The sequence below is a fragment of the Chaetura pelagica genome, unplaced genomic scaffold (genome assembly GCF_000747805.2).
Source record: "Chaetura pelagica isolate M959 unplaced genomic scaffold, ChaPel_1.0 scaffold166, whole genome shotgun sequence".
NCBI classification, from domain to species: Eukaryota; Metazoa; Chordata; class Aves; order Apodiformes; family Apodidae; genus Chaetura; species Chaetura pelagica.
In genome coordinates this window covers 3,384,693-3,404,104 of record NW_009953758.1, presented here as the reverse complement: position 1 = coordinate 3,404,104, position 19,412 = coordinate 3,384,693, and the positions used below count along the sequence as shown (strand labels likewise).

The 19,412-nt window shown below is 37.3% G+C and overlaps 1 protein-coding gene across 1 annotated transcript in view; it reads right to left on the bottom strand.

Moving 5' to 3' along the window:
- Positions 1-18,187, bottom strand: part of USP54 (ubiquitin specific peptidase 54) — a 50,259-nt gene extending 32,072 nt beyond the window's left edge. Inside the window, exons 1-6 of the mRNA XM_010000771.1 lie at positions 17,904-18,187; positions 15,245-15,337; positions 5,420-5,554; positions 3,048-3,161; positions 2,803-2,885; positions 914-1,019 (exon numbers count right to left, since the gene is read on the bottom strand). Of these exons, the coding sequence (XP_009999073.1) occupies positions 914-1,019; positions 2,803-2,885; positions 3,048-3,161; positions 5,420-5,554; positions 15,245-15,337; positions 17,904-18,050 (678 nt within the window). The 5' untranslated portion in view covers positions 18,051-18,187. The remainder of the gene's footprint in view (positions 1-913; positions 1,020-2,802; positions 2,886-3,047; positions 3,162-5,419; positions 5,555-15,244; positions 15,338-17,903) is intronic.
- Positions 18,188-19,412: the final 1,225 nt, after the last annotated feature.

The following is a 19,412-nucleotide window of genomic DNA, read 5'->3' as shown; positions in this document are numbered from 1 at the left end:
ATTCTGGCTGTATGATGCAGGTACAGTAGTTTGGTCAACAGTTCAATTTATTCCAACTGAAAGGTAGTAATGAAGCTGAATGAAAGCTTATCTAGGCAAAACAACTAGTACAAAAATTCTGCTATCTACCATTGCATGGTACAGCTGAAAACATTTTATGATAAACAACAATTTATTTTCTCATGCTATTATTACAAATTAAGTACACTACTCTCTGTAGAAATAATCACCAGAGAAACTGGGATGAACTGTCAGAACTTTCTAAAAAGCCTAGCTAATCAGAACACTGTCAACATACAGAAATCTCCTGTAAAAAGATACAGCCTCTAAATTCTTTGTTATTTCTGGTTTTTTCCTGTAAGATTCCAGAAATTCCAACATAGGATGAAAGCAGCATGTTTATAATTTCATGTAATGCTAGCGCTGGAGGCCTCATGAACTCTGTTGAAGAGCAAATATATGATAGGTATTTCAAGCAGCAACACAGGCTTGAACAGGAACAGCTTGATGATCTTTAAGGTCCCTTCCAGCCTTAATGATTCTATGATCGGATTGTGTGGCCATTCCCTGGGAGCAATTTAAGTATTTCCAATTTATTCCCCCTCATTACCTTTTTTTTTTATGTTTATAACTCTCTGAAACATTCGTTTTTATTTCCATCCAAACACTGTGTCTAATTCCCGGTGTCGCTACCGGTATCTAGTCAAAGAAGCACTCAACGTCAATAGTTTTCCCTTCCTTCATTGAATAATCAATAGATGCTGAATTCAAATGCAGAGAAAACTGCCTTACCTATCCTTTTCATCATTATGATAAGCTAAACCTTGAAAATGCTCATAAGTTAAAAGTACGTTCTACTAAACCTCTTCTGTCCTGCCCATTCTGCCCCAAAAGGAAAGCTAAGGATACCAACTGGACAGTTTCGCAGGTCTCCCATAGTGCTGGCGTTCTGCAGCAGCTCTCCAAACATATCTGGAGTGGGCTTCTCTCGTCTCTCCAGCATACAAATAGCTTGGTTGCTTCAGTACAGAGAACGCATGGAAAACAAACGTTGAATAATAAAAACACAAATGTGCATTAAACATACGTTTCACTTGAATTTTATGAAAGCAACCTTAAAACACGTAACACTTTTTATATTTATTATTGTTGTATGGAAAAATCACATAATTATTAAGAGTGAATTGCTATACCTTCCATGATAATACTGCATTAAGAAAACTAGTGATGCACCTGTAAAGTGGTAGCTTTTTACAGAGATCTGCATAAGAAGAGCAACTAGCAGTCTTCAAGACAATTTTTTCAGGCTATCTAACTACACGTCTCCTATACAGGACAAGAAACAAAATGAAGTTTTCATTCCAATGTTTTGAGACAGAAGAGAGTAACAGACCTCTGCCTTGATCAGATTTAAGCAGATTCAACTGAGTAGCCACCTACTAAAAGATAACTTTCTCTAGCATTCATTTGAACATACTACTACAGAGGTAGAGCTACTGCTCTGTGCACCATCTCCTTTAACGAAAGGTCATGGTGAGCAAGGGAGTTCCCCAATAACTAGAAAAAGCAACAGCTACATCCATCCAAGAAAGATCTGAGGAGCTACAGGCTGGTCAGTCTTGCTCCAGTACCTAAGATGATGACAGACCAAATCCCCTCTGAAGTTATCTCCAGGCATATGAAGGACATGAAGGCCAATCAGAGCAGCCAGCAAGGATTTACCAAGAGCAAACTATGTCTGACCTAGTCGATTATCTCCTACCATAAAATTATGGGTTGTTTTGAGGAGGTGAGAGTGGTGAGTACCATTTAATCTCTAAAAAGGTTTCCTTCTACAGCATACTTGTGACCAAACTGGGAGGTGTGGACTGCATGGGTAGAATATGATGTGGACAAACACCTAGCTGGACCTTCAGGCTTAGAGAATCCAAACATAAACAGCAGTCATTTAAGTGTTATGTTCCTTGGGGGTTAATACTGGGGCTGATGCTATCTAACATTTTCATTAACAATCTGGATGATGAATGAGAATACACCCACTTTAAGCTTACAGATGACAATAAACTGGATTGCTGCCAGCCAGACTGATCTTGACAGGTTGGAGGAACAAGCTGACAGGAGCCTCACGATAGGAAAACACAAAACCTTGGACAGAGAACACACAGTGCAGCAGTACTGTCCAGACACTGAATAGCTGGGGAGCAACACTGCAGCAAGCTGGTAGAGAAGGTGAACAAAAGCCAGACTCTCTGTTGATATGAATAAAGAAATGACAAGAGGCAAAAGATGCAGAAAAGGAAATTCTGACTGGATATAAGGAAAAAAACCCTTCACACCAGGTAGTTAAACACTGGAAAAAGGCAGCCCAGAAAAGTAATGGAATTTCTGCCCTTGAATGTTTTCAAAACTCAGCTACATAAACCCTAAGCAGCCTGATCCAGCTGTGAAGTTAGTCCTGCTTTCAATAGGGGGATAGAGTGAAAGTCCAAAGGTCCATTCCAGCATATTTTTTGCTTTCTTATCCTGCTTCTTAACTCACTTGCTTCCCATACATAGGTCTTTTTGCATGTACATGAGTCCTTGCTACTACAGTTGTCAGACTCAGAATAATAAACAAGTAGACACACTGATCCATGCCTAAACTGTTATCCTCTGGTCCATTAAATCCTCATGTTCCTTATCATAGTTATCAAAACTCCACCAGCTTTGACTAAACCATGTTCTGGACATTTAATTTTGTGAAGGTAAAGATCTAACTGCAATACCAGTATTTAAAAAAGAGAAGTTCTCTTCTCAACTCACCAGAGTGAGGTTGTGGAAATATAATGTACCATCTGGATGAAAGGTAATGGGTCAGAGGTGGCACCACAGCTGGTACAAACACACTAAGGAGAAAGAAAATGTAATACATTGACAAGATTAAACAAGTATTTCCACATCAACACTTCTGATTGTATCTTTTTTACCATGGCAATTAATGTCTTAGGAATGAAAATATGAAACTTGAGAACTGGTGATCTGTATTAAAGCATGTATTATTACCTCACCTGTTCAAACAAGGTCATTGCAAACTTCTGATGGGAAACACAATGTGGTGCAGTGCAAATATCTTCCTTTGTCTCATCTGCAATGTGGAAGTGAATTCGCATTAACAGGTTCTCCTAGCCAAAGAGAGAAGCAAAAAAAAAGCATTACACCATTCCAGATGTAAACAAAAGTTAAAATATAAATCACAAAACCATGTCAGATGCAATAATATTGTAGTGTTATTTACCAAGACAGAGGGCTTCTGTACATTTTTTGAAGTTGCTTAATGTGGGAAATGGTTGTTGTTCTCCCTCCCCACATAAGAAAGACATTTAGAAAACAAAGAAGCTGGCAATTCTTTGATACGAAAGAAAATGGCTACCACTTCTGACCCAAAACTCTGTCAGATAAAAATTTATTTTATTTACTAGAACAGCTAAAGGTTCTGTCACCGATTATTCTGTCCAATTCTCAAGCATCAATGGATTTGACCAAATGTAACAGCTCTGTAGTTTTAAAATCACTGGGTTGCTACTAATGTCTCATTAACGCAAAGTAACCTGAATCTATTTTTGTATTTCACAAGGGTCCTGAAATACAGCAAATAAGCTACATTCTACAAAAAAAGAGGGAAAGCTAATAAATGAAGAGGTAGACTGAATTGTTCATTTTCTAGATATTTCACACAACTCCATCTCTTTTCAAGATCCCAGGAGTTCTGGTTCTAAGACCTCTTCTCCAACTTGTGCCAACATTAATCTGGGAGTGTCATAAATCTACTGACACCTCTTCCAGCAGCGCAATTTTCACTATCACTACAACCTGCCCGGATGGTTTATAGGCCTGCAATAAGCAGGATGAGATGAATTATTAGTCAAAATAGCTTTGACCTCCTTGCACAATTTTCCTTGAACTTTGGAATATAAGCTCTTCTGCCACTTATATTAAACTTCTGCCTTTAGGGCTGAAAAGATTAACTAAGTGAAAAACTATAGAATTATCTCTGCCTTAAAGCTTAACCTCAAAAGGGAACTTTTAACTGTCCTTGTGCCAATATGGTTAACCTAGCAAACCCACTTGTGGGGACTCCCCACAGCACTAAAAGATGGGGTTATTTAGATTAGGTTTCTCAAGGAAGGAACTAAACACCCAAAGATCCCATGTTCTGCTACATACAGAACTCTGTTCAAGTGCTGGGCTGCACAGACTGTGCTCACAGGGGGTCCTGTATAGGCTGATGTAATTTATTTCACTTTGAGGCTTTATTGGTATGATCTACTTTTTAAGAGAGCTCATTAAACTACACTATTTTAATATATTAGTATTCTACAAACACAGGATGCTTTGAGTTATAAGCCCATTACCAGTCCACTGAGTTTAAGAGAAAAACAACAACAGCCAAATGCATTTATCCCATTTCTATGATCTCTCATACTGCAAGGGTCAAGTTAGGTAAGCAGAGGAAATGAAAGATTTAGTATATAAAGAACTCCACTCTGATAGGTGCTTTTCCTGAGAGAAGTTTTACATTGCAGTGGTAAATCCAACATGTTTGTACTTCCATTAAGAATGAACATCTCTGTTAACAACCAAGTAGGACATCAACACACTTGGGACACCCTCCGGACACTATCGTTTTTTAAAAGGGGAGTAACCAACAGGTCAGCAAGAAAAAAATAACTCTTCCATTATCTTTAAGAAATTTGGCAGACTAAAGAAGGAAAAGGAGGAATTGTGGGTAAGAATCAAACTTGACATAATGGATACTGAGACATTTTTTAATACAAAAAGAAAGCAGGTAAATAGACCTAGGGATGCAGGATTTGTGCAGAAGTACTCTCCCAAACACACTGGTAAGAGAACCACCCTAAAAAAAATCTGCCAGATGGATTACAAATCCAACAACAGAAATACTTGAAAATTATCCATTTTACTGTTGCTTACCTCAAGTTACAAACATAAACAACTGTGTTGAGTCGTCTTTGGCGTATTTGTTTTCACTTTCCCTTAGCTGGAGTTTGTAAAAGCATGATTTCAGAATAATTGGCAAACAAAATTTCCCTTCACCATTTTGAAGTGAATCCTGGGTTGTTCTTCCAGTGCCATTTTTTTTAATTATTCACATTCACTACACACTTGAGACAGCAAAAGTAACCCTAGAATCGGTAACACTGATGTTTCAATTTCAAAATCATTAGCAATTACTCAAATCAAATACTGGTTCCCCACTGGATAACTTCAAGCTTGAGGATCTCTCTGTGGGCTTTTAGAGGCCAAACATGCAAGGTTTGTTGGAATTTGGGGAGCAGAAAAATGGAGGGGTACAACAAAAACAATTGCATAGTGGAAGTTCACATCTATGCCTGTCAAACCATCTTTCAGCTTTACTTACAAAACATTCAGCTGCATCATCCATGATGCCCAGTTGGAAGCGTTGCTCATCCTGAAACGTCTTTGCTAGAGCAGTGCGCAGGGCATCAGAAGGCAGTACCTTCTCACTGCTACATTGAAACTGGTTGAAGATACTCTAGTAAGAGAGTAAAAAGAGAATTGAAGTTACTGTATTTACAAAGCATTATTCAACTTATCCGAAAACAAACAACAGAACTTTAACACTCTTTGATGAAGCAACACATATTTGTATTGTACAAGGACTAAGCATGAAAATCCTAAAAGTTCCTCCTCTGAAATCATATCCACCTTTCTGTATTCCTTTCTTTCCTTTCACATATTCCAGGGAGGGTGGGGAGCTTTAATTTCCCTCACCACCAATCATCCTTTCATCTTCCTCCAAGTTTGTTTCTTGAAGCAAATGCAGTGGACACCAAAACCTCTTCACCCTTTATTCCTATTTCTCCCTCTCCAGTTCATTTTTTCACTCCCACCTCAGTAGCTTTCTTTTTACACATGCCACCTTCTTTCCTATTTCAAACAACTCCTTACAAATGCCTCAGCCCTTAAACAGCCACAACCTGCTGCTAGTATTCTTTAATGATTCTACCTTCCAGTAAGTCCAAGAAGTGGGTATTAGATTATTTTTTAGGTCAGCATGCAGAAGAGAAAAACGCACAACACAACAGCAACTCACTTGCAAGGACGAGTACTTCTAAAAAGATGTGTTATCATTTAAAGTGTTTGGTTTATGTCTGGAAGTTTAATATATTTCCAATAAAACCCACTTCTATTTGGTGTGCATGCATAAACACATACACGTGTATGAGAGATATGCAATAGATCTTCTGAACTGCTGCCTCTCATTGTGCCCTCCTACGAGAACAGGATGACAAGCTACCATTGTCATCAATGTCAATCTCAGAATTCAGCTTGTCCTTTCCTATAAAACTTTCCTCACAATTTCCCTAAAGATTGCAGAAAACTCCATTGTTATTGCAAGAGAAAAAAAGGATCTTTCTCAGTTGAGCACCACTTGGGTTTTCTCACTTCTATACTCACACTAGCAAGGAGAAAGATGAGCCTCAAACTGGTTTGCCTGTCTGGTTGTCTTTTCTTTCAAATCCATACTGAAAATTTGTAGTGATTCACTTTCTCCCTTAATTACAAAAAGCTTCTCCCCAGTATACTTATGATACGTATTAATTTGAAATAAATTATCTGAATCTTTCTCTCCTTAACTGTTCCTACTCATTTCTTATCAGGAAATGAGCAGGTAAACTAGCAGGTCTGCCAAACTGTGCCATCTCAGCTGCTTTGTAGAAGCAGCAAGAGTGCAGAGCACAGCTGTCACTGCACAGGCAGCAAAGCAACCTCCACATCCCTGCCTTTTCTGGCTGTATGAATGGTACCATTTAATGTTGACATATTATCTAATACAAATGTAAACTACCCAGTCTCTCTTTACTGCTATTTCATTTTGATAGTTGCTATGATGCTCCTTCATGGGTAAGGGCCCCCTGCACTGAAGCTCATAGATCTTCTAATATTGCCTTTATTAGGGTATGAAATAATGATGAGGAAAGTAGCAGTGATGAGAAGGATATAAAGTATTAAGTCTCACACTTCATTAATTACAAACAATACCTCTCCTCAGTTACCTTTATAGATACATATATAAAAACTGAAAGACTGATACAGCCTCTGTACTTAACCTAGATTTCCATTTCTGTCACTTTGATAACAGCAAGTTTCATGTTTTGTTAATATATTTCCTCATTTCAGTGGACATTAAAAAAAAATTTAAAAGAGCAGTGAAATATAATTCCATCCTGCTTAACTTTACATTAAATAATTTAAAAGCACTTGAGAATACTTCATGACTGTGCTTTAGAAATGTGTTTATGCTGGTTGTCATCAATCTTACTTCACAGATCTAGAAACTGAGGTTTTCTTTTCACAGCTGGCATACAACCTCATTGCCAGGAATGGACAGGATCAAAAGATCAAAAAGTTATCAAAAAATAATTAGTTTTCACAATTTAAACAAAAAAACCCCTTTCATTAAATTCAAACATCAGAAAACTGAAATTTGTTACCACATCCACAGAATAGAAATAATTCAATAATGTAATTCTGTGAAGAATTCTGATACAATCAAGGACTAAAAGATCCCAATACTACATAGAAAAATGTTTCCTTAAATTTGTAATGACTTAGCATACAATAGTATAGTCTTATTTACATTACAACAAACAAAATGTCTCAAAACCAGTGAGTAATTGTGCATTTTTATCTAACAGATAAAATCTTGTCATTGCAAAGGACAGTTTAGAGCACACTGGAACACAGAGCTTGTAATAAGCCCCAAAAACACCTTAAATGGAGTCAAAAGCACTTTGAACACAGATGCAGTTGGTTTTTGCGGGGTTTTGGTTGGGGTTTTTAGGGTGGGAGTTTGGGGGTTTCTTGGGGGGAGATGGGGTTGTTTCCTTTTTCCCTTATTTTTCAAGATAGCTTCTTAGCTCACCTTTCAGACCAGGTCTTAACTCGTCTCTCAGCTTTTTGGTGGACAGGCGTGGCATTTCCTGCAGTTTCATCACTTTAAGTTATCTAAGTCAGACCTCTCTTTAATTTCAGGTCTTGCCCTTGAGTGATACTGTTAATCACTAACATTTTTGTTCCATATACAGGTCTGAAAGCCAGCTGGCTGCAGACCAGGAAAGCCCTGCTGATTATGCCCCAGGAGTTTCCATGACACCTTTTTTCAAAGTACTTCTGGAACTTAATAAGAACTTAAAATATGAAACATTCAAACTTTGTTCTCTTTTCCAAACTTCTTCACCTGAATTTGAAGTTAGTGAAAACCTCATTAGTGTATTCACCACACTCATGATCTCTCTCATTGGATACTTTCCAACACAAATGAGCATATCTCTAACAGCAGCAACAACACTGCTAAAAACTCCATGAACAAGGTAAGCTTCTCCTATTTTACCACTGTTCAGTAATTAAAATCAAACCTGCATAATGAAAAAGACAACCCCATATATTAACATAAAATCTGAGTAATTACTAATACTGATTTAGCAGCAGTACTTTGATTTCTACACTGATGATCTTTCCTTGGCATGATGTAATCCCACAGGCCAAAACAGAGACCAGCATGAGCAAGGGATTTTTCACATTGGAAGTATGCCTTCTGGTTACACTGCATTCCTGAGGTCTATATTAAAAAGAAGCCCATCTCCCTCCATATCCCTCCTCTGCTACAGATCTTCAAAGGTCTGGAAAAAGTAGCAGACACAGCAGAATTAGGAAGCACAAGTGTTCTTTAAGAGGAATACATTGCCCAAGTTCATATTCTTGCATTTAGTCCTTCCTCAAGTACTAAATCAAGATGGAATACAATTACACAGGTGACCTTTTCACCAGCTTGCTCTCAGAGGCATCCAAACCTGGAAATTCCTTAACCATCCCAGACAATTTATTGCAAGGCCTCACTTGGCTTACTGCCATTCAGAAGAATTTTTCCTCATTTTTTAACTGGAAGCTTTGTGTCTTTTCTACTACAGATCTGGGCTTCTGACATGCATCAAAACAAAGGCTTGCAGAGTCAGTTATCTCCCAAAATAATCTCTTCCAATTTGAGAACTGGGATTGAAAAAACCTAAAGCTTCAAAGGAAAACAAGCTAAGGTTTGACACAAGGAACGTTTACAATACAAACTATCGAAGTTAAAGCCTTTCTATTTCAGACTGCAAAAATTCACATGCATGATCATAACATAAGCTGTTCTTCATTTGTTTAGAGAATAAATATAGGAATTACTCTTTGAGGTAATTAATGGGATTGATATTTTGGAGTTGCTCTCAATGTTAAAGATTTGAAAGCTGAAATATCTGTGAATTAAGAGATTATGAGATCTGCTCCAAGTTATTTCTAAGTGTTCAGAATCCATTTTGTCCCCAGGAAAGAAGTATTTGATTTATTTGGGGTTAACTGACATCTGCAAAATATATCCAACTATAGCGATGAAACAAACCCCAGACGTGATAGACATGAACATATGACTTTTTTATTGTAAAAGTGAGTTCTATCCCTGGCAGCTTTCTGAGAACTAATTAGTGTCTTCCACCATAGTGAAGAAGTTTCATCTGGATTATCACTACAGCTCTAGCTCTAGAAGTGTATGATTTCTTTCAAAGAACAAAGCACATTCCCCCCAAACACTTTCCCATATCAACATTCTACCTTTTAGTAAAAGCTACAAATATTAATATGGCCAATCTTCATACTTCTCTCATTGCTCAGCATACCCCTGTCATGACTCCAACTGTGACTGTATTTATTTATTTTTTAATTTCTCTCCATTTCAATAGCATGCCCTTCTTACTCTGTTCCATTCATCAGGCTTTTTCCCCCCTCATCTACAGTACCTAATCTCTCACCCAGAACATCACACTTCTCTTGAAGCAGCCTCTTGCTCAGTGAATCAACCTGTTTCAATTAAATTTTTGGCTGCAAAATACACTCTTCTCCCATCTAACCACACCAGCCTCCACCCACAGTATTTCCACTAGCTCACTATCCTTCCCCACATTTCCTCATTTAATATTCACCTTCAAGCGTGCAAATAATTTTATCTATATTTGGATCTCTCTCCAAACCTCCAAGTCTGATAACAATCAACCTAGATTTCCATTATTCTTTTCTTTAACAGTCCACTACAGACTGTAAAGTCAGGCACTACCAAAAAGAAAAAAAAGATATATATATATACTTTTTGCAAATTTTGTTTAGGAGGGTGTCAGGAAAAGAAACCCAAATCAACAAGTGTCCACATCAACTAGGTGACAAATCATTAACTGCTTGATCAAGATTAAAAGAGGCAGACATTATCTGGAAGCTTCAATTACCAGTCTGATAACTCATGAGGACTGTACTTGATGCTACTTTATTTGTCAGGCAGTTAAAAGCAAGTGCTAACTGGAAAAAAAAAAAAAAAAAGTTTAAACAATAGAAGTAATTATTTTACATATTTTCACTAGTGTTTTACCTGGAAATACTATCCTGATTTGGATAAAAGCACAAAACAACAGGATAAAATATCTGCAACCAACATACTACTGTCTCAACCATACAATGTATGAGCTTTTCATAACAAATCTGTCCACTTCAATCAAGTGGCTAATCAGAGCCACAAACTATAGTAATTCCACTTTGTTAAACCACTCTAAACATCTTATTGTTCTCAGTTTTCACCCTAGAAAATTACATCATTTCTAAACAGAAAAATAGCATTCTTCCTGCTTTTGTTGCACATGACTAAATCACAGAAAAGACCAAACCTACTGAAATTTATCAATCAATAGAACATTCTTCTTTGCAATCTACAAAAAACACTCTGTCCTATATCCTGGCACTATGGAGCTCCCAGTACAATCCCTGGAAGAACAAACTCTCTGTGGCATGCTCAGTACAGTGGACGGATTTCCCTCTTCCTGCCTTCTTCCAGCTGTGATAAACAAACACCAAAGTAAAGTCATGCTCTAGAAAAAGGAAAATAAAACGGAACACAGAAGACTTCAACATTAATAATGAATCAAAAAGCTATTCCAGTGTTCGGGCAGGGAAACCACATAGAAGTAAGGAGTAAGCAGTAAGTACACACAGCTTGTGTATGGAAAAAAATAAATAAATTTAAAATGCCACATCTTAAGCAACAGCGTTTGGAATTTCAGCACGGAGTCTGCAGCTCTCCCTTGTGTTTTTCTAGTAATTGATGCAAGGTTCCTTCAAAATAACCAATGAAGGTATGTCTGGAATGATTTCAAGGTTCATTTTGTAGCCACACAGCTGGCACAGCAAGTTTTAAAAATCACTTCAAGTATTTGTGCAATGGATGTCTTCAATGCGGTACATCACTGTCCTGTGACCACTCATTTTATAAAAAGTAATCTAAAATTACAAATACTATTTTTATAAATATAGTATTTATAATATATAATATTTATAATACTATTTATAGAGCTAGTTCTGTATTTATACTATTGATGATATAAATACTGTGCATGGCATCAGAATCCCTAGAAACACTTGCAACATGCCAAGAAACTGTGGAAGAAACAACTTTGGTGTTTGAATTCAAAGGCTAAACTTAGCTTAGTGAAGACTATCTTCCTCTAAAGTCAATGGGATGAGAATGTCATCTATAGGGCAACAGTTCAAAGTAGTGGAATAGCATAAACCCTCTCTGCTCAAGGTATCAGCTATCCTGTGAAGGGAACCTGGAATGGAGTCAGAGACACTGAGGTAGACTCTTCCCCCCATGTATTGCCCCTTTTCCAGACAAGGCTGGAATGTAAACATGCCAGCATGCTTTACAGAACAGTAAACATGTCCTGCCTCCACCTTGCTTGGTCTGGACAGGTATTTTGGGCAGATCCACCTGACAGCATGCAAGGCTAATTACCTCTCCCAGACTCTAATGGGAGATTTTCGCATGGTACAGAGCTCCAAATTCTTGTGTTCCCACTGGATCCAGTCATATCTTCTCCCTCATATTAGCAAAGCCTAAGGCAAGATTCAAGAGAAAGACGATGTCAAAGACCTGGAGGCTAAGCTGGCATTACCCTGGCAGGACAACAGTTAAAGGCTTCCAAAGCAGTCGTCGTGAGGGCTGATGAAGGGGAAGAGATGAGAATGGAAGGCAAGGAATGATCCTGCTTCACTGGGACACAAAACATGCTCTTGGTGATGCTTGCAGTACCAGGCGTGTTTTAAGCACCTTATCCCATTTGTCTTAGCCAAGTTTACACGCAGTATGTGCCAGCCAGCAAGACTTTTACAGGAGGAAAAAAGAGCAGTTTGTGATCACTGATACAGAGGGCAGCAGAGAATAAGTAAACACCTTTTCTCTTTAACTGCCTGCCAAAAGAGTTCATGAAGATGAATGTGGTTATCTCCACAGTGTGGGACTATCTCTTGTGCACACTTTGATCATATCTAGTATCCCTACCTTTTCAGTTGCATGTAAACAAAAGAACCTATGGTTCTGGTGTTTGTTTTTTTGGGGGGGGACTGAGGGGAGGTTTGCAGTCGCAACTTAGAGATAAATTACAGCCTTTATTACTCACCTTTATAGTATTATTTGACTTGGTAACAACATGAAAATGAAGAAAATATTTCAAATATTTATATACACACCAACATTTTACACAAGTTAGTAAATGTGGAAACTTGTCACAATATTACTCAGTGAAAAACAAAATTGAGTTGTTTTACTCAAAAGGGAACCAAGAATAAACAGTTACATAACTTCTAACAAATTTCCACACCCCTTTTCTCTTGTATAGTTTTACAACAGATGTCTATAAAATTTCTGCAGGTTCTGGAATAGGCTTGGATAGAACACACAAATTTTCCATGAAGAATAGACTGTATGTAGATAGAGAAAACCCTGATGTTTTGGTTTGGATTAAAGCCAGTTGGAATTAATTTATTTACTTTGTCAAGCACTGGTTACTGCTCATATTCAGAAATACTTGTCCACATAATTATTTACTTGTTTACACATTTCTTCAGAGTTTTTCATTGCACATTGAGTTTTGTGAGCTATAGGAATTCTGCACACAACCAGATTCAAGTTTTTTAAAATGTGAAGAGGTACTAGAGGATATGGCCCACGGCTGATTTCAAACATTGTTGGAAACTAAGGGTCGTAACACCTTTTGGCTAAGCCTGGCATTGGTAAGAGCTTCAGACTAGGAACCAACAAAAAATCCTTGCTGATATCTGGAAGCAAGAAGAGAGTAGCAATTTTTTTTTTTTTTTCCCAAAGGTTGCTTAATTTAAAAAAATCAGCATATGGTTGCAGGCATACAATTTGTGAATTCTGCCACTTTAGTTGTCACTTCCAAGTTTATAATAGCATACTGCATGCTTCAGCAAGACATCAAAAGCAAGGATTTTATCAACATATAATACATATATTCCAGATATCCTGTCATCTTCCAGTCTTACCGCAGTGCTTTGCCCTCTCATACTGGTACAGCTAATCCTATATGCATCTTTGTCCAGAGTTTATAATTCAATATCAGTTCCACAAAGGTCCACCCTTTCCTTTTCCCTAAAACATCTTTTCCTCTGACCTCTTCTCCGGTACTCTCATGCAGAAAATACTTTTAATTGTTATCTTCTTATTAAAACCTCTCAACTCTGCCTCAAGAATCTAGTCTACTTTAATTCAAATGGCAGAAAACTGTTTGATTTAGTGTTTCTTTGCCATATCTTGCTGTTAGGCTAAACCCCAGAAAGAGCAAAAGCTTACATTAATGATTATTTCCTAAATCCTTTTCTTCCTGTCCTCGTATCAGCTACCAAACAATGCCAACAATCACCTAACAATTCTCAAGGGCATGATCCAAGAATTAGCCTCAAGTTATTTATCCCATTAAACTTAATGAACTCAAACCAGATCACACCTAAGTTCTGCCACTTTCCTATAAAAAAAGGGAATATATTTAATACTCCATCTTGTCTTTGTCTGGATAGCAGCATTTCTCACTTCAAATATGCTATCTTGCTCCTAACCCACTGCTATATCCTCCTCTGATGATACTGCTATAAATACCACCCTGTCTCATGATTTCAACAGATAGGTCTTGAGACAAATTTCCTTTCAGAAGGAAAATACTTATCTTCTTTCATGCCTTAACAGTCTCCTCTTTCCTAGTCTTTTGCAAGGGACAACCCTAGAACAACAGGCCAAAAAACCACTAGATAACACATTTCAAGCCTGTCTCTACCAGAACACCTGTAAAGTCACTTAACCATAGCAAGACAGTTATTATAAATATTGTTTGTGAACTTCAGATTATCATAATTTAAATCTTGCTCTATCTTACCATATTTATAAGACATGCTTCAGTCATTTTCACTAAAGTACACAGAACTAGTAACATAATTATCACAATGAATTTAAATGTTTCGTTGGATTTTACAACCCATTTGTGATTTAAGAAAATGTTTAAATACCAATTTCAGAAAGAAAAATCACTGCTTGGAAAGATTAAAGCCAGTATTTTTATCATGGTTGCGTCACATCTACTTCTCCAACAAGCCTGGAGGGAGTCGTGGATTTGAAGTAGCAAAACTTAAAAAGGAGGGCACAAAAACACAGAAGCAGTAAAAATTAATGCGTAGAGACAAATCAAGATGCAGGATAGTACAACTGACTCAGAATCAGAGCTAGCACCTAGATGTTACTAACCAGTCAGCAACTATGACAGTTATTGTATCTGCATTTACAAACAGAACTGTCATTTTTTTAACACAGAGACCATTACAGTACAAAATACCTTTTAGTTGTACAGAATCAACAATTTTTAATGGAAGGTCTTAAAGCTAAATTGCCTCCTCTATGCTGACATTTAAAGTAGCTCTGAAGGAAAGGTAACTTCTGAAGTACATATTAACTGTATACAGTGTGGTATTTATAAAACAAATTATAAATTAGAAAAAATAAAGAAAACGTTTTACTAACTGAATTAATCTTTCAAACAACATGGAGGGTCAAAATGAGGCACACTCCATTGATAAGAGTCTTTGTATTTGAAACTTTATCTATACTATTTTCACAATTTATTGGCTTGAGCATATTTTAAGAACAGTACTATGAGTGTCTTGGCCCATCACCAGATTTACACTTTTGCTCTCATACATTTCCAAATGCAAGCTTGATTACACATATTAATCAAATATCAGAAATATTTCTGTTCAATTTTTTTTAGAAAATTGTTTCTAATTTATTTCAAACTTCTACCTTAAGAGCACAGAAGATGCAAGACTCGCCCATACATTTGTGGGTTGTGATTTGCCGGAAACTGCGGCGAAAAATGTCCAGGTGCCAGAGAACCTGAAACACAAAAAAGGGCACAGCCAATTTTATGAATATAAAATAAAATACTGCATAAAGCTCTGACTAAAGCCACACATGCTAAATAATCCCAGAAGTACATCAATGCCACTGAACATGTCTTTTAAAACACGATGCCTTTTATCTAACTGCAAATTGACATTTTTATCTTTCTTCTTCAGCTGTAGCATTTACATGCACTAGTTTACAGTAGGACATCACTCTGGATTTCTTGTCATGTGCTAAGGTTTTAAAAATTGCTTCGTGTGGCAGTGCCAGTTTATACAGCACTTGTCCTGACCAATCCCCTGTATTTGGCACTGTGGCTGGCTGTTGTGCAGCTCCACGGTGAGGCTGGGCAGCTGGCCAGAACATCCCACCTGCTGCTGGGGCTGAAAGTCATCTGTCCTTCCACCTCCCAGGCAGCCTCCTTGTTCTGAGGAGAAAGCCCAAGTGCTGAAAAAACAGAGCACCAACTGCACATATATGAACAAGTTCTTGCATTTTGTGACTAAAAGCCATTATGTCCAATATTAATGCTAGCAAATGTATTTGCATGCCATAAGTACTGGTAGACTTTCTAACCCTAACTTGTGCAGACAGTTCTACTTTTCTCTCAGGACAAGTATGGTGGTAATACCAGGTATGTGACCAGATATGGGGTCACACTATATAATAGCAAGCAGTACTTTGTATGTTCTGGTGGCAACAGCAAGAGGCAACAATTGCTATAACAGTTTTATTCTTAAGTTTTACTACTAAATCTGTGAAATCCTGGGCAATTACCTAAATCCATATATGTAAAAGAACAACAATACTGATCTCTGAGGTGTTTCACAGTTAGCATCTTATATATAAAATGTGGTCGGTGTTCGCTTCAACAAACAATAACTGGACTTCCTTGTGAGCTTCAGAGTCACCAACCTTTCAGGAGGAAGAAGCTTGCACTGAAAGAAGCCCTGACCTAAATTGTGTCCTGCCAGGTTGCAGACAGAATGGAAAGGTCCAGGCTGGCATCTAACTGGCTAAATGCTTTGTCAGCATGCACAGAGGGACCAAACTTCTTACTCCTGATTAATCTGTCCAAAGCAATTTGTTAACTAAACCAGAGCACAAAAATGTTACCTAAAATTATATTTAAAATCACATTTATTCAATATGTAATCTGAAAAAAGTTTCCCAAAACTTCAGAATTGTCATGGCTATGTTTATACTCAAACTCTCTCTCCACTTAAGGGCCTGGAAGGCAGCATACATCTTAGAACAATCTGATTACACACAACATTCCTGAAGAACTACCGGAGACTTCACAAAAGGACTAAAACTTAATACATTTAGAAATCAGGCAATTTTTTCAATATAATTGACTTAAGAATTTATCTTGAATGTTTCTAGAAATACTTACTAGTAAGGAGCACCAAACATTAAAGAGTCTCTCAGACTAACACCAAATGTTAAAAAATTAAAATTAAAAAAACAAGTATACATTTTATGAAATTATTAATATCTTGTTTTGTTGTTTGTTTCTATTAAATCTAGCTTTGACTGTAAATAATTTTGGTATCCTATCTCTCTTGAACTTTAGAAGAAAATGATTTATGTAGAAGACGACTAAAAGCCAGGTCGCAGACTTTTGTCTTCATGTATGGCATGCAGCTGTTAGGCTCTACTTATTTTTTACCCAGGTTCAGTAACTCAGTATTAGGACGCAGACAGTGATTACATCTTACAACTTAGCAGAAGCAATTAATACAGTGTATCACTGCAAACCTGTATTTTCTTATAGTAAGTTCCCTTTGTACTTATGGCATATTAAGCTTATTTAGGATCACAGACGTTTCTTTTTGTATTATTTGCATCACTGGGGGTATCTTGAAGCCTGAGGTTAGTTGAGAACCTAATTGTGCCCATGGAAAAAAAAACCAACAGTGACATAGTCTGTGCTACAGAGTCAAGTCATACAAAGGGAAAGAAACTGATGCAGAGAAAAGGTTTTAAATCCTGCAGCCAGAAGGACTGGACCTCAAACATCAGCTGTTCAAAACATCTAAATTGTTACAATACCAGCATAGTAGCCATACCTCTTTACTACATTTTGACACAGGAAAAGGTTATTCTTCTAAAGCAAAAGGTAAATACTCAACCTGCAGTTAGAAATAAAACTGAACTACATAAATAGGATCTTGTATACGTATTATCAACCCTTGAACTTTACTGGTACAATAAAAAAGTTAAATTTACTTTTAAGAAGTAGACATACTGCAAGATATGCAATATTTACTATTTCAAAGACATTTTCATCTTTGGTTCACGTATTACAAGCTTACACAAAAGATTCAAGTACAGTAAGTGATGAATGCTGTTCAACTCACCAGGAAAATCTGAAAATGAAAAAATGCTGTTTTGGAACTCAGCTAACTTACTTTTCCAAATGTAGCTTTATTCTATCTAGGACCACAAACAATTACAGTCAAGCCTGGTTACATTTGCTGCCCAGTCAAGCCTAGGAAAATACTGCAATAGACAGAGGAAAAAGAGAGAAACATTTTTCAATATGTGCTCTTACCTGTAGTGCACTATTCAGGAAGCAACTGTTCTGTCCCGGTTCATTGCTGAGACCTTTACTGGGTGCTATTGAGGTTGTATTCCGTGGAGTAAACATGCCCTGTACATTCCCCCGACCCACAGAAAAGTAATTTCTTTTCCAAGACATCTTCCAGTTTCAGCTGTAGAATATACAGGTTTAGGCTGGTAGAGTATTTGACTTAATCAGACCTTCCTTTCTTCCACTAAAACTCGAAACTGGAATGACATCCAATCTTCTTCTTAAACTTATAGTTTAAACAGAATTTATCCTTTCACAGCATATGAGCAGTTAAATTCTTTTAAATCCAGCCTAGGATGCTATTCTTCATTTGATGCTTATGTATATAAAAAAAACACCCTCTTTTACAAGCAGCCACATTCAAATTTTGCAAAGGGAAGGAATCCATGGTCATGCAAAAGCTCATCGGTTATGCTGCTTCTCCCTTTTCCAAACAGGCAGTGACTTCAGGGAACAAATAGCAAATTAAGGAGGTCCCAGAACAGAAAGGAGAAAAGTAATAGCTACCTCCCACACCTCAAAAACCCCAGCTTCTCAAATCCTCTTATAATCCTTCTGCAGAAGATGGGAAAAATCCAATTAGTAAGGGAGCAGAAAAAACAAAACAAAGACAAAACCTTGACAGCTTCCTTTTGGTTACATCTATCTTGGGTGATCAAAGTGACATTATCCTCACAGGGGGAAAGAAGCAATTCCAGGACTTGAGAGTGAAGAGCTTTAACACAGTAAAAGGTCTCCAATAAAGTTCTTCTAATTCTGCGAGCAATCTGTAGAAGTTTCTTCTCCTGATCCTCCTTTTGCAATCGGAATGCCCAGCCGTGCCAGAAAGCTTGAGAGAGAAAAATAATCAAAGGCTTGCGTCATTTAATTACTCTCTTGGTTTTGTGGTGTTCTGCCAAGAGCAGTGTTGCCTCACCTCCCACAATACACTGAATCTTCTGAGACAAAGCAAAAAATACAAACCATCCTCCACCCAGAAAATAAAATAACATGGAAAAGAACAGAGAATTCCAAGAAAAGTATGTAAGAGCAAGAGGGCTGAAATATGCTGGAAGCACTAAAGAAGGAAGCTTTAGATTAAAAAATTAAACACAACATTCATGTGAACTCCATGGCAGTTTTCATACTCAACCTTTAGAATCTTGAAGTGTTAAATTTCTTTGAGATATCTCAGTCATTCCAACAGTAGTAAGAGGATCTGTGATTATGTGAATACATGCTAGTATGTTGTGCACCCTGGAACAGGAATTTTGCACTGAACTTGGAAGGCTGAAAAGGGAAAGGCATAAGGCCCTACCCTGACTCAGCAGCCCACAGCTCTCACCGGAACAGTCTCCAAATTTTCTTAAGCAGAAACTATGTGTAGCTCTACAAAAAGTTACTTTATTTAGGTACACGAGCTATACAACGTCTTCCAAAAGATACTGATGCTTCTAAAGAAGCCAGAATTCAGTAGAAAGTGCTCTTCCG